Genomic DNA, 15118 nt, shown 5'->3' on the forward strand with positions numbered 1-15118 from the left:
CTTTGATTTTCATAACACATTTCCTTTTTCAATTTAACCCCATCTTTTAGAAAATAATTTTGTCCCTTATAGGTACCCTTATAGGGTACCTATACCCTATAAATGATGTTAGGTCTCTACAATGTTTTGGCTTCCTTGAGGCACTCCACAGCATCAATAAATGTTAAATGTCGATAACTCTAAGAACTGAGTTTGCTATGCCTTTAAGTCAAAAGATAAGAAACAGGAGCAGCCTTTCCTATTCACAGAGGATAATTTTGAATGGTAAACATTTAACTTCAGAGAATCTAACAATGCAGTTAACTGCCTTTTTTTCTTTTTTCTTTTTTTAAGTTACTTTTGATGCATTATGTTTGCTAAATCCTTTGGCTTAAGGCAAAACTCCTAACAGAGGTTTCCAGCAGTGCTGCTGGTACCCAGAACTCAAGCTACACTGGACTCCAGCAGCATAATGGCTGCATCATCAAATCACTAACGCCTCTGGAAATTGAGGACCCCTCCCTGAATAAAGCTTGCAATTAAAAACTGCAGGGACAACATGGGGGGTGCTGGCAAAGAGAGCGCAGTGCTCACCTGTACACATTTCAAAGGAGATAAGCGGGAACCCTGGGTGGCGCAGCGGTTTGGTGCCTGCCTTTGGCCCAGGGCGCGATCCTGGAGACCCGGGATCGAATCCCACGTCAGGCTCCCAGTGCATGGAGCCTGCTTCTCCCTCTGCCTGTGTCTCTGCCTCTCTCTCTCTGTGTGTGTGACTATCATAAATAAATAAAAATAAAAAAAAAAAACACAAAGGAGATAATGCATGCCTATACCACAGTTATAACCACCTGAAAGGAAGCTTTATTCCATTCACATCATTTCCCTGTGAGGTGGTTTTTCTAACAAATGCAAGGTTTACCAAGTTTCTATAATGGATGATTCCCCAAAATTAAAATAGAATATGTAGTTTCTTCAATGTGAAAAAAAATGTCAACTTGCCTTAATCATTCCTAAATCAAGTTTTCTAGTTCTAGGTGGACAATGATGTGGAAAGCTGATGGTTTATTCTTCTTAAGTTTTGAAGTTTCAGAACTGTGTTCAGGCAGCTATACACAAAATTACTAACTTTCTATGACAAAGAACAGAGGAGATATGGTATTCCAGAGTTCAAAAGATCATTTGAAATTTTCTACCTGACCGTAGAATCCGATGATCCAGTTATGATCACCCTCTCATCATACTGGAGACACAGGACAGAACCCGTGTGGCCTGTGAGAATTCGCTTGCATTCCAACGTGCTTTTATCCCAGATCTAGGATGGCAAACAAGATCCTTTTGATCAATGTGATAATGGCGTGCTGCTGAGACTTGTTGGCTCTATTACGTGTTTGATTCCCCGAAAGAATCAAAGCCCAGAGCAATGTGGAATGCATTCTTCTCTATAGGTATAGCAAAGCACCTATATATATGTGGCTTCAATACTAATGCAGACTTTATCCTTTTCATCAAGGAACAGAGGTAGCCTATAATTATGTGAGGCCCAAAGGAGTGATAGCACACTCAGTGCACTTTAAGAAGAGAATTTAACCCAGGACGTGCTTCTGGCAAGAAGCAGGTAACTGTCCTTTAAGGAAATGATTCTGGGTTTGTGACTGAAAAGAACCTAAAACTCTCATTTACTTTCTTGAAATAATGCTTAGAGATGATGCTTGGACTGCTTTATTAATGTGGACACTCTTGCTCATTCGGCTACCCTCCCATAACTGAACAGACCTCACCTTGATTGTGTTGTCTCGAAGGCCACTTACTATCTTCTGATCATCATACTGTAAACAGTAAACTCCTTTACTTGTTTCACTTCGGCAGTGGATTCTCTGTAAACTATGTCTTCCACATCTCCAATTAGATTCTATTGTCTGAGGAGAAGGAACAGTAAAGAGGCAGTAATTAGGAAAGGACCAGGACTAAATTCTTATCTGACCTTCTTGGCAACCAATGACAAATGCTCAATGCTTCACTCTATTAAATATATAAACCTTAAGGAAAACTAAAAATGTTTTTAAAAAGCTACTGTTTAAAACTGCATAACATTTTTCCATTTGCAAAACTATTAAAGATTTATTTTCTAGAACTCTCCCACATATAACTCAATTAAATGATAAACCTGGTGAAAAGAGGGCAACAGAGGGCAAGCTATGTATGTACTACATGAGGTTACGTACTTAGTGCTTCTCATACATATGTGGTAGCCATTTCTACTAGTGAACTTCCAGAGAGGCTCAATTCAGAAGATATTTGAATATCAGATTATAAGTGCAACTTCAACAGTCTTACTGCTATAACATTCTTTAAACTTTTAACCTGGCAATTTACTGTATTTTACCTCCTCTATTTACTTAAATTTATTTTTAACCCACATTAATAAACCTTAATGGGTTTGCAGAAACAATGCTGTTACTGAAGAATGTTGATGATTCTCTAGTATTTGGCAAATACCCAAATATACATACATACATATATAGATTCTTACCTCAATGTCTTGTATAATTTTAGGATAAAGTGCTCTATAAAAAGAGTTGGGAGGAGCGTTCCCATCAGGAGGTTTGTTTTTGAACAAATACTGTCCCCTAAAAAAACAACAAATATTTCCCAATAAAAATCACAAAATTACACATTTACAGGGAGCTTCATTCATATTGCTTCAAAGTATTTTCACAGTTAAAATTCCATATAATCGCTATAACTAGCCTGGAAAAGTGTGAGGTTAAGCCTAATTTAAATACTGTCCCCTAAAAAAAAAAACAAATATTTCCCAATAAAAATCACAAAATTACACATTTACAGGGAGCTTCATTCATATTTCTTCCAAAGTGTTTTCACAGTTAAAATTCCACATAATCGCTATAACTAGCCTGGAAAGGTGTGAGGTTAAGCCTAATTTTAGGAGTCCTATGTCAAGGAGTAACTTTCTGGGTTCTAAGGAACTTGGTCAATACTGATTGTCAACACAATGATTTGCAATGCAGCCATCAGAGTATAATGTTATTAAGGTAAACAAATAGCATACGTATAATCAGAATTTATCAACTGATCTATCAGACATCTGTACACAAAGATTCATTAGTCTTATCTTTTGGAAATTTTATTAGTGATGATAACTACTACCTCTGAACTGGGCAAATGCCCCACAGTTTGTTTTTCTTTCTTTCCCCCATTGAGTACTATGTGGATAGTATTTCTTTTCCCCCATTGAGTTAAGCTGTGCCCATGTCAGTAGAGCCTAGCATTGTGGGCAGTTAAGAATGCGTCTGTGTTGGGAATCATGTCTTCATTTACATGGGGTAAGGTGTAGTGGCAGCTCAGGCACCCAGGCTGATGGTTATTGGTGTAGCTAAGCTTTAAAGGAGCAATTCATTTTGACAGCAAGCAAAAGGGACAAAGGAGTATCCAGCAGTAGGTAGAGAAGAAGATGAAAAGATGCCTAAGAGCACTGTGCTGTCAAGTCTAAGACATAACATTCTTTCACAGGTGTGTTCCTGGCTATGCACATACATACATGCATTTTACTGCCTATCCTTGATTCCAGTGAGCAACATTTGTTACCATCTCCTTCCTTATGACAGCACATCTCTGTAATACTCATATCCCAAGCTAGATCTTTGCTACAAAAAAAAAATCAGTAAATGGCAATCACTTCCTGCTGGGTAAAAAATTTAATTCCTCATCCTGAAGTTAAGAACCCACCAAACACGGTGTGGAAGCTAGTAAACCCCACTATGGGTGTACTAACTGCTGTTCTCACTGGCACTGTGCCTTGCAAAGTGGAGATAGGCAGAAATGCCTCTGAGTGTAATCCTGGCACCAGAGAAATCATGTTTTCTCTGGGCCAGTCATACACTCCTCCCTCTATAGCTCCATTACAATATAATTAATTGTTCAATGTCTCCAGGAGCGCTTCTCCCCTGCCCTCTTCCTATTATACACCTTGAAAATTAGTTGAGAAAATTTCCTGTCAGGAAGGTAACCGCCTTTCACTTCTATGTTAATACAGGAAGGGAAATTTACAATGGTGACGCTAAAATAATAGTTTTTAAAGGGGAGCTAATAGGAGCAAGAAACATGATACATCAACATAAAGGACAAACAAGACACATTATGAAATAATTCTGGGTCACAAGTACACTTCTCTGAACAATCTTTTTTTTTTAAGATTTTATGTATTTATTCATGAGAGACACACACACACACACACACACACAGAGAGAGAGAGAGAGAGAGAGAGAGAGAGAGAGGCAGAGACACAGGCAGAGGGAAAAGCAGGCTCCATGCAGGGAGCCCGATGTGGGACTCGATCCCTGGTCTCCAGGATCAGGCCCTGGGCTGAAGGTGGCGCTAAACTGCTGAGCCACTCCAGCTGCTCTTCTCTGAACAATCTTATTCTGCAAACATACCACAAGCAAACAACAGATTTTGAATTAAGAGATTTTAAATCTGGTTAATAATTATAAGTTGATCATTTCAATTCCAACATCCTTTCATGAGGTGAGAATCACTACAATTATTTTGCAAATAAAGAAATCAAATGTCATGGAGGTCAGGTAACCTGTTCAAGGTCACATATAACCAGCTGAGTAGACCTGGAATTTGAATCTGACTTCAGAGTCTATATTCTTAACTATTTTATTGTCTTCCAGGGCCTATTTCCTCTTATTCTGTCCTCTTTTTATCTCTGCATTGAATACCAGACCCAAGATTTTTTCATATAGTTACGAAAACATTCTAACAAGAGAAACCATCAAAGTCTGATCCATTTTTTTTACCCCATGATTTTCATGCCTTCTAAGACTGAATTTTTCTAATCTGATATTCTCTTCAATTAAATGTGCCACAAAAAAGGTGCAATTTGAAAACCAGTTTTCAACTAGATCTGTGTTGTAGGTCAAAGACATTTTTTGGAGTAAGCTCCTCACCATGGACCACTTCTAGGAAAATGGGGAACCCTGGGTGGCGCAGCGGTGTGGTGCCTGCTTTGGCCCCAGGGCGCGATCCTGGAGAACCCGGGATCGAATCCCACAGTCAGCTCCAGTGCATGGAGCCTGCTTCTCCCTCTGCCTGTGTCTCTGCCTCTCTCTCTCTGTGTGTGTGACTATCATAAATAAATAAAAATTAAAAAAAAAAAACCACAAAGGAGATAATGGCATGCCTATACCACAGTTATAACCACCTGAAAGGAAGCTTTATTCCATTCACATCATTTCCCTGTGAGGTGGTTTTTCTAACAAATGCAAGGTTTACCAAGTTTCTATAATGGATGATTCCCCAAAATTAAAATAGAATATGTAGTTTCTTCAATGTGAAAAAAAATGTCAACTTGCCTTAATCATTCCTAAATCAAGTTTTCTAGTTCTAGGTGGACAATGATGTGGAAAGCTGATGGTTTATTCTTCTTAAGTTATGAAGTTTCAGAACTGTGTTCAGGCAGCTATACACAAAATTACTAACTTTCTATGACAAAGAACAGAGGAGATATGGTATTCCAGAGTTCAAAAGATCATTTGAAATTTTCTACCTGACCGTAGAATCCGATGATCCAGTTATGATCACCCTCTCATCATACTGGAGACACAGGACAGAACCCGTGTGGCCTGTGAGAATTCGCTTGCATTCCAACGTGCTTTTATCCCAGATCTAGGATGGCAAACAAGATCCTTTTGATCAATGTGATAATGGCGTGCTGCTGAGACTTGTTGGCTCTATTACGTGTTTGATTCCCCGAAAGAATCAAAGCCCAGAGCAATGTGGAATGCATTCTTCTCTATAGGTATAGCAAAGCACCTATATATATGTGGCTTCAATACTAATGCAGACTTTATCCTTTTCATCAAGGAACAGAGGTAGCCTATAATTATGTGAGGCCCAAAGGAGTGATAGCACACTCAGTGCACTTTAAGAAGAGAATTTAACCCAGGACGTGCTTCTGGCAAGAAGCAGGTAACTGTCCTTTAAGGAAATGATTCTGGGTTTGTGACTGAAAAGAACCTAAAACTCTCATTTACTTTCTTGAAATAATGCTTAGAGATGATGCTTGGACTGCTTTATTAATGTGGACACTCTTGCTCATTCGGCTACCCTCCCATAACTGAACAGACCTCACCTTGATTGTGTTGTCTCGAAGGCCACTTACTATCTTCTGATCATCATACTGTAAACAGTAAACTCCTTTACTTGTTTCACTTCGGCAGTGGATTCTCTGTAAACTATGTCTTCCACATCTCCAATTAGATTCTATTGTCTGAGGAGAAGGAACAGTAAAGAGGCAGTAATTAGGAAAGGACCAGGACTAAATTCTTATCTGACCTTCTTGGCAACCAATGACAAATGCTCAATGCTTCACTCTATTAAATATATAAACCTTAAGGAAAACTAAAAATGTTTTTAAAAAGCTACTGTTTAAAACTGCATAACATTTTTCCATTTGCAAAACTATTAAAGATTTATTTTCTAGAACTCTCCCACATATAACTCAATTAAATGATAAACCTGGTGAAAAGAGGGCAACAGAGGGCAAGCTATGTATGTACTACATGAGGTTACGTACTTAGTGCTTCTCATACATATGTGGTAGCCATTTCTACTAGTGAACTTCCAGAGAGGCTCAATTCAGAAGATATTTGAATATCAGATTATAAGTGCAACTTCAACAGTCTTACTGCTATAACATTCTTTAAACTTTTAACCTGGCAATTTACTGTATTTTACCTCCTCTATTTACTTAAATTTATTTTTAACCCACATTAATAAACCTTAATGGGTTTGCAGAAACAATGCTGTTACTGAAGAATGTTGATGATTCTCTAGTATTTGGCAAATACCCAAATATACATACATACATATATAGATTCTTACCTCAATGTCTTGTATAATTTTAGGATAAAGTGCTCTATAAAAAGAGTTGGGAGGAGCGTTCCCATCAGGAGGTTTGTTTTTGAACAAATACTGTCCCCTAAAAAAACAACAAATATTTCCCAATAAAAATCACAAAATTACACATTTACAGGGAGCTTCATTCATATTTCTTCCAAAGTGTTTTCACAGTTAAAATTCCACATAATCGCTATAACTAGCCTGGAAAGGTGTGAGGTTAAGCCTAATTTTAGGAGTCCTATGTCAAGGAGTAACTTTCTGGGTTCTAAGGAACTTGGTCAATACTGATTGTCAACACAATGATTTGCAATGCAGCCATCAGAGTATAATGTTATTAAGGTAAACAAATAGCATACGTATAATCAGAATTTATCAACTGATCTATCAGACATCTGTACACAAAGATTCATTAGTCTTATCTTTTGGAAATTTTATTAGTGATGATAACTACTACCTCTGAACTGGGCAAATGCCCCACAGTTTGTTTTTCTTTCTTTCCCCCATTGAGTACTATGTGGATAGTATTTCTTTTCCCCCATTGAGTTAAGCTGTGCCCATGTCAGTAGAGCCTAGCATTGTGGGCAGTTAAGAATGCGTCTGTGTTGGGAATCATGTCTTCATTTACATGGGGTAAGGTGTAGTGGCAGCTCAGGCACCCAGGCTGATGGTTATTGGTGTAGCTAAGCTTTAAAGGAGCAATTCATTTTGACAGCAAGCAAAAGGGACAAAGGAGTATCCAGCAGTAGGTAGAGAAGAAGATGAAAAGATGCCTAAGAGCACTGTGCTGTCAAGTCTAAGACATAACATTCTTTCACAGGTGTGTTCCTGGCTATGCACATACATACATGCATTTTACTGCCTATCCTTGATTCCAGTGAGCAACATTTGTTACCATCTCCTTCCTTATGACAGCACATCTCTGTAATACTCATATCCCAAGCTAGATCTTTGCTACAAAAAAAAAATCAGTAAATGGCAATCACTTCCTGCTGGGTAAAAAATTTAATTCCTCATCCTGAAGTTAAGAACCCACCAAACACGGTGTGGAAGCTAGTAAACCCCACTATGGGTGTACTAACTGCTGTTCTCACTGGCACTGTGCCTTGCAAAGTGGAGATAGGCAGAAATGCCTCTGAGTGTAATCCTGGCACCAGAGAAATCATGTTTTCTCTGGGCCAGTCATACACTCCTCCCTCTATAGCTCCATTACAATATAATTAATTGTTCAATGTCTCCAGGAGCGCTTCTCCCCTGCCCTCTTCCTATTATACACCTTGAAAATTAGTTGAGAAAATTTCCTGTCAGGAAGGTAACCGCCTTTCACTTCTATGTTAATACAGGAAGGGAAATTTACAATGGTGACGCTAAAATAATAGTTTTTAAAGGGGAGCTAATAGGAGCAAGAAACATGATACATCAACATAAAGGACAAACAAGACACATTATGAAATAATTCTGGGTCACAAGTACACTTCTCTGAACAATCTTTTTTTTTTAAGATTTTATGTATTTATTCATGAGAGACACACACACACACACACACACAGAGAGAGAGAGAGAGAGAGAGAGAGAGAGAGAGGCAGAGACACAGGCAGAGGGAAAAGCAGGCTCCATGCAGGGAGCCCGATGTGGGACTCGATCCCTGGTCTCCAGGATCAGGCCCTGGGCTGAAGGTGGCGCTAAACTGCTGAGCCACTCCAGCTGCTCTTCTCTGAACAATCTTATTCTGCAAACATACCACAAGCAAACAACAGATTTTGAATTAAGAGATTTTAAATCTGGTTAATAATTATAAGTTGATCATTTCAATTCCAACATCCTTTCATGAGGTGAGAATCACTACAATTATTTTGCAAATAAAGAAATCAAATGTCATGGAGGTCAGGTAACCTGTTCAAGGTCACATATAACCAGCTGAGTAGACCTGGAATTTGAATCTGACTTCAGAGTCTATATTCTTAACTATTTTATTGTCTTCCAGGGCCTATCATCCCTCGTATATTCCTGTCCTCCTTTTTATCTCTGGCAGTTGAATACCAGCACCCCAAGATTTTTTTTCATATATAACGAAACTACATTCTAAGAAAAGAGAAACCATCTAAGAGTCTGATCTCATTTTTTTTACCCCAATGTATTTTTCATGCCTTGCTAAAGTATCTGAATTTTTTCTTAAGTTTCTGAATTTCTTTCAAATTAAATGTGCTACAAAAAAAGGGTGGCTAGGTGTTGAAAACCAGTTTTTCAGTCTAGATCTGTGTTGTAGGTCAAAACCTTTTTTGGATGGAAGCTCCTTCACAACATGGACCACTTCTATGCAAAATGCCTGGGATCCCTGGGTGGCGCAGCGGTTTGGCGCCTGCCTTTGGCCCAGGGCGCGATCCTGGAGACCCGGGATCGAATCCCACGTCAGGCTCCTGGTGCATGGAGCCTGCTTCTCCCTCTGCCTGTATCTCTGCCTCTCTCTCTCTCTGTGTGACTATCATAAATAAATAAAAATTAAAAACAAACAAACAAACAAACAAACAAAAAACAAAATGCCTAATATCTTTGAGAATTTGAGTACCTGATAAGTGCTCAATATTAAATTCAGAATGTTATCATAAAACGTGATCTGCTGATTAAGAAAATGGAATTCTCCAAGTGATCTTTTATTATACTTTTAAGAGTTACCATTACTGAGCAGAGAGAGCACATTCAATATTATTGAAAATCAAAAACAAGAGTTCTTGTCACGAACTGTTAAATTCATCTAGATACAAAATACAACACTGGAATAGAAGTTAAACCCAAAGCTTCATTAGAGAATTATATTTATTTATTTACTTTTGGTTGGAGGAAACTTTCAAAGCCAGCATTTGGGGAAAGGTAGGACAGATTTTATTGACACAGTAGGCTTAGTAAAGCAATCTGAAAGAAGACGAGAAAGTGATCATACATTAAAAAATTTTAAAGGGGGAGGACACTAACACAAGAAGAAAGGCAAGATTTAAAAATAGAAGCAGCCAGAGAAAGTCAAGGGGATATTAAAAGGAGGTCTTCATGGGGTGGACAGACACTTGTAATTTCACAGGACTCTATTAAGCTAAGATAGCTTTTTTTCCTGTAGCTTAAGACAGGAATATGGTCTAAACTTCGAAGGATACTCAAAAGAACAGGAATGGGTTCCTGTGGTTGAATAGATAGAGGAAAGAGTGATAATTACTACGGGATTCTAGGTTATTTCTCAGCCATTCCTTTATATACTCCTCTTAAAAGGCCAAAAGGCCGTCTTTTCAATGATCTAGTTTGTTTTCTTTCTTTCTAACTAATATAACAGATCTTGCTACTTACTGCCACCCCCAACTAAAACTGTGGAGCCTACTCTTATCTTTGGCATTTTCACATGCATCTGTCCAAATCTGCCACCTATTCCTTGTTCTTCTTGCCTTCAAAAAAAGAACCTGGAACTCCCAATGTCTGATAAAGGTTTATTGTTATTCACAGTCCAAATGGGAGCAAAGTATATTTTAACAGGAAAGAAAACCTTTATCACTATGGGAGTGAATCTCTGTAATAGAGATTTCAGGCCAGATGTTCCAATTTGGAAGCAAGGTTTTTTTCCTTTCCTTTTTTTTTCCCCCATGAGGGATAGTGGAATATTCCTAGCTATCCTAAAATTCTCCCATGTATGTCAGCAACTGCTCTCTATCTAAGGCAGGTCCTGACACACTTAGCAAAATGATGAACTCTGAATCCTATACAACTATATACTTTTTTACTTTTTTTATATTATAAGGAATTTATTTCCAAAGTATAAGGTAAGTTATGAAAGGTTTCGATTTTTCTATATAGTGAAATAAGTGAGAATAAGAAAAACATATTTGGGAAGAATAACACTGTGCTTTCATTTATTCATTTTTATACAGCCAAAGAATTGCCTGACATTTGCTTCATTTAACTGAATTTGAGAGAAATTTTAAAGTCTTCCTAATAGCCAGAATGACAGAAATTTCTTGAAGCATTTGGTATAATATTTAGGTAATTATGTTTATTATATATTAATGAATTTCAAAGATGCAAAAAAAAAAAAAAGAAGCCAGCTATATTTTAATGAAAATTGCTAAGAAAAGCTAATCCTTTTTTCTTAACTGTTTTGTATCTCTTTATGGTCCAAGATAAATAATTGATAAAATTAATTGCTTAGGATATCCCTGAGCACACATATGGCTGCTGGTGCATATCTATCAGCTAAAATACTTAATATGTCACCTTTATTTTACTTATGAAATATTCACACCTGACTTTCTTATAGTGACATTCTAGTAACATCCTCTAAGAGCAAAGTACATATAGAAGGTATCTTCCAGAAGTTTGAATGAAATGGTACCTTTATGTTAAAAGAACAACAGCAAAATTGGTGAAATCTCTTAGGTTGCTAACTATATAATGCCTTAAGGAATTTAGGATTAAGCAGTAAAATCTTGAGAAAATATGGGTGGGCCTTATGAAGAAATGGTGGCTAGAGTTCTTTCTCTAGTTGAGTGTAAAAATAATTTTGATTACAAAGGTGAGAAACCACCACAGACATGAATTAAAGATAAGAAATTTTCTGAATGAGAAAATACTTATTTGTATTTGTCCGGAACTGTTTCAGGTATCTGATGGCTTCTGTGTGATTTAAAGTCATCTGTCTTACAAACTGCCAACAGCCCTTTGTCAGGACACTAGTTTCTGCTCAGAAAACAAAATGCTCTAAACAGAAGTCAGTTTTTAATCAGTTTTTACAAAGTAGTATTAACATATTATTATGTCACTTATGAGTGGTCAGAAGAAAAACTACTAAGTACCTGTACAACTATTTTATTTTACATTTTGTGCTATAAACCAGGTAAACATCATATTAAATGATAAGCAGTCTCACTGGTTCCCAGTGTTATTCCAATGATTCTGAATGGGCAGGTCCTGAAGATGATCTGTAATAGTAAGAAAGTTAAAAGGCTCACCACCCTCTTCGTTCTGCCAGGCCTCTCCACAGAGAATCTGTCCTGACCATTCTCTCGATGAGCTTCTTCCATAACATGCCATCAGAGGTCACTCGGTACCATTCCTTACATACAAGTTCAGCAGCACATAGTGATTTGGCATCCAGGTATGACAGAATGTTCTCAGCAATGTGATCCAAACCCCGGGCTGTTGGTAGGGGGTGGAGGCAAAGAAGAATATAGGTGGTGAATGATTTTTTACAAAAAGTCCTTGAAAACAGAATAGCATTTATTCTGCTCTGAAGGCACATCACTGTCCCTAGTGTGGTCCAGTTTCTTTTTCAAACAGAAACTTGGGTAAAATGAGTGTCAATAATTTTTCCATAAGGTTACAGAAATGAACAGTATTTTCCATCTTCCTTTAGATAAGGAAGTTAAAGCTAACAACCAGCAAACCCCCCAAGACATTAAAAATAAAAAGGATTCCAGAAAACAATTCACATCTATCTATATGGATTTCAGCACTAGGGGATGTTCTATGGATGGCATCTCAAAGTCTGTGATTCAGACCCCCCCAAATCTCTATATTAGGTCCATTTCTCATTCTGTTTCTATTACTGCTGCAGTTCCAAAGCTGTTCAGTAAAAGAAATATCCTTTAAACGTACTAGGGGAGAGGCACTAAGTCAGAATGTGCTGGGTTATAGAATTTTGGGCATGCAGAAGGAGAGAAGAAGGAAATACAGATTGGTAAAGGAACATCCCAAGAGGAAAGACAGAGAGGTATGTTTAAGTTCAAGTATGAGTTTAATTTCAGATGCTTAAAAAAAAGTATGTTTGAGAGTAGTTGCTGCTATAAAACCTAAATGACAGTTAACCAAAAAATGAAAAAGCCCAGACCAATAAATAATTTGGTTAGAATTTCAGAGACCATTTTGTAGGATGTCTGAAGGAAAACAGTGCAACTAGATCTTGGACTGCCTGAACTGGATGGGCTTCCCAATTAAAATATTCTATCACCCAAATCTGTACTGAGGCCTCAGAGGAATAGACCCCATAAAATAGGATGATCATAGTAATAAAGCTTTTGGCTGATACTTTAATTCACAAGTGAGACAAACATATTCAAAGTTATTCCTCTTTCAGTTTACTGATCAAAGGTTTGCTAAAGATTTAAATAGTGCAGAAGGATTCCTTCATACTTTGACTCCCTGAGGCAAAAAACTCAACAAATAGGAAAGAGAATACCACATTTCATTTTGTGCCTTTCCCCTGAATCATGCAAAGACACACTTGGACGCCATTAGCAACAATCCAAATGTGCTTAAACATTATTCTAATTATGAAATTGTATGGATATCAGTCACATTTTTCAGCAGATTTAGAAAAGAAAGCATTAAATGGATTTTGTTTGGCTGGCATCACATGTTCATATTTAAGCATAAGCAGATGGAGACATCCATCACCTAATTCTTATTAAAGGAAAATGACTATAAGCCAATTAAAGATATAATAATTAGTTCTTCATGCAAAAAAACAGCGATGGTACAATTCCTGCATGTTTAAATTTGTTTTTTGTTTTTTTAATGACAGGCCTTTTTTTTTTTTTTTTAAAGATTTAATTTATTTATTTATGAGACAGAGAGAGAGAGAGAGAGAGAGAGAGAGAGGCACAGAGACACAGGCAGAGGGAGAAGCAGGCTCCATGCAGGGAGCCCGATGTGGGACTCAATCCCGGGACTCCAGGATCAGGCCCTGGGCCAAAGGCAGGCGCTCAACTGCTGAGCCACCCAGGGATCCCCTGCATGTTTAAATTTGAAACTTTCTATGCTGTCAGAAGTTTCCAAAATCCATTCTTGTTTTTTTAATGGCTATCATCAAATTGTTCTGATCTTTCACTATGTCCCTATAGTAAGTCTTTGGAAGTAATTTCACCTAACACTCCAAAGAAACCCATTACATTAATGGATTATAGGCATTTTTTGAAGTAGTTTGGTTTACTAAATGTAGCCAGATGGTGTAGGTTTATAAGTTAAAATGGCTGTAAAACATTAGACTGATGATTTAATATTTTATAAAATGGTCAGCAGACAGACACAGGCATCAGGATTGGGCAAAGGATACACAGGTCTAATCAACCCCTGTTCAATTCTTCATGGTATATGCTTTACATAGTAGCATGCCTTGGTTATTGGGGAGACCACAATAATGAGGTACACAAAGATTGTTCACACAATGAAAACTGTTTGCGTATGGCTAAAACAAAATCCAGCGAGTAAAGCAGGGGCAGAAGTCTATTCTATTTAACAAAAGAAATATAGGTATAAATTTAGCTTTATGTTTAATTTAAAAAAATATTTTATTTATTCATGAGAGATAGAGAAAGAGAGGCAGAGAAACAGGCAGAGGGAGAAGTAGGGTCCCTGAGGGGAGCCTGATGCAAAACTCGATCCCAGGACCACAGGATCATTCCCTGAGCTGAAGGCACATGCTCAACTGCTGAGCTACCCAGGCATCCCAAATTTAGCCTTAAAATAGTTATTTATTAAAAAAGAAAAAAAAAGTTATTTCTAAGCTATACATAGATACTTTTTGCTTTAAAGGGTGGTTTAAATTCTAATTTTGGAAAAACAAATTTTAAAAAAGAACTGGCAAAGATGAAGCATAGTAACACACAGTTTTGCAGAGGGTGGTATATTTTTTGTAGGACAGTTTGGTGCAAGTATTAGAAGCCTTGAAATGTACAGAATTAATATAGGAATCCCACTGCTGTTATTTTTTCCTAGGATGCCCAAAAGATTAGTGAATAAGAATGTCCACCACAGCAAAGTTTGTAATAGGAAAAATATTCTTTACTACCTTAAAAAAAAAGGGTTAAATAATTATGTTTGAAAGGAACATTTAGGAAAATACATTGAGAGAACATAGTAAGAAACAATGTTACAGGGATCCCTGGGTGGCGCAGTGGTTTGGCGCCTGCCTTTGGCCCAGGGCGCGATCCTGGAGACCCAGGATCGAATCCCACATCAGGCTCCCGGTGCATGGAGCCTGCTTCTCCCTCCGCCTGTGTCTCTGCCTCTCTCTCTCTCTGTGACTATCATAAATAAATAAAAAATTAAAAAAAAAAAAAAAAGGAAACAATGTTACAAACACTTATGATCCCAGCTTTAGAAGGAAACATACACAGCTAGAAAAAATATTAAGGCTACAGGCCAAAATATTATATGAGCAGCACTCTCTGAATGGTGGGATTCT

At 37.5% G+C, this 15118-nt stretch overlaps 1 protein-coding gene across 1 annotated transcript in view; it reads right to left on the reverse strand.

Annotated features, from left to right (window-relative positions):
- BTRC (beta-transducin repeat containing E3 ubiquitin protein ligase) overlaps positions 1–15118 on the reverse strand; it is a 187163-nt gene that overhangs the window by 15884 nt on the left and 156161 nt on the right. The window contains exons 6-9 of the mRNA XM_041743542.1: positions 11886–12072; positions 6886–6982; positions 6134–6271; positions 5549–5667 (exon numbers count right to left, since the gene is read on the reverse strand). Of these exons, the coding sequence (XP_041599476.1) occupies positions 5549–5667; positions 6134–6271; positions 6886–6982; positions 11886–12072 (541 nt within the window). The remainder of the gene's footprint in view (positions 1–5548; positions 5668–6133; positions 6272–6885; positions 6983–11885; positions 12073–15118) is intronic.

Source organism: Vulpes lagopus, chromosome 2, assembly GCF_018345385.1.
Source record: "Vulpes lagopus strain Blue_001 chromosome 2, ASM1834538v1, whole genome shotgun sequence".
NCBI classification, from domain to species: domain Eukaryota; kingdom Metazoa; phylum Chordata; class Mammalia; order Carnivora; family Canidae; genus Vulpes; species Vulpes lagopus.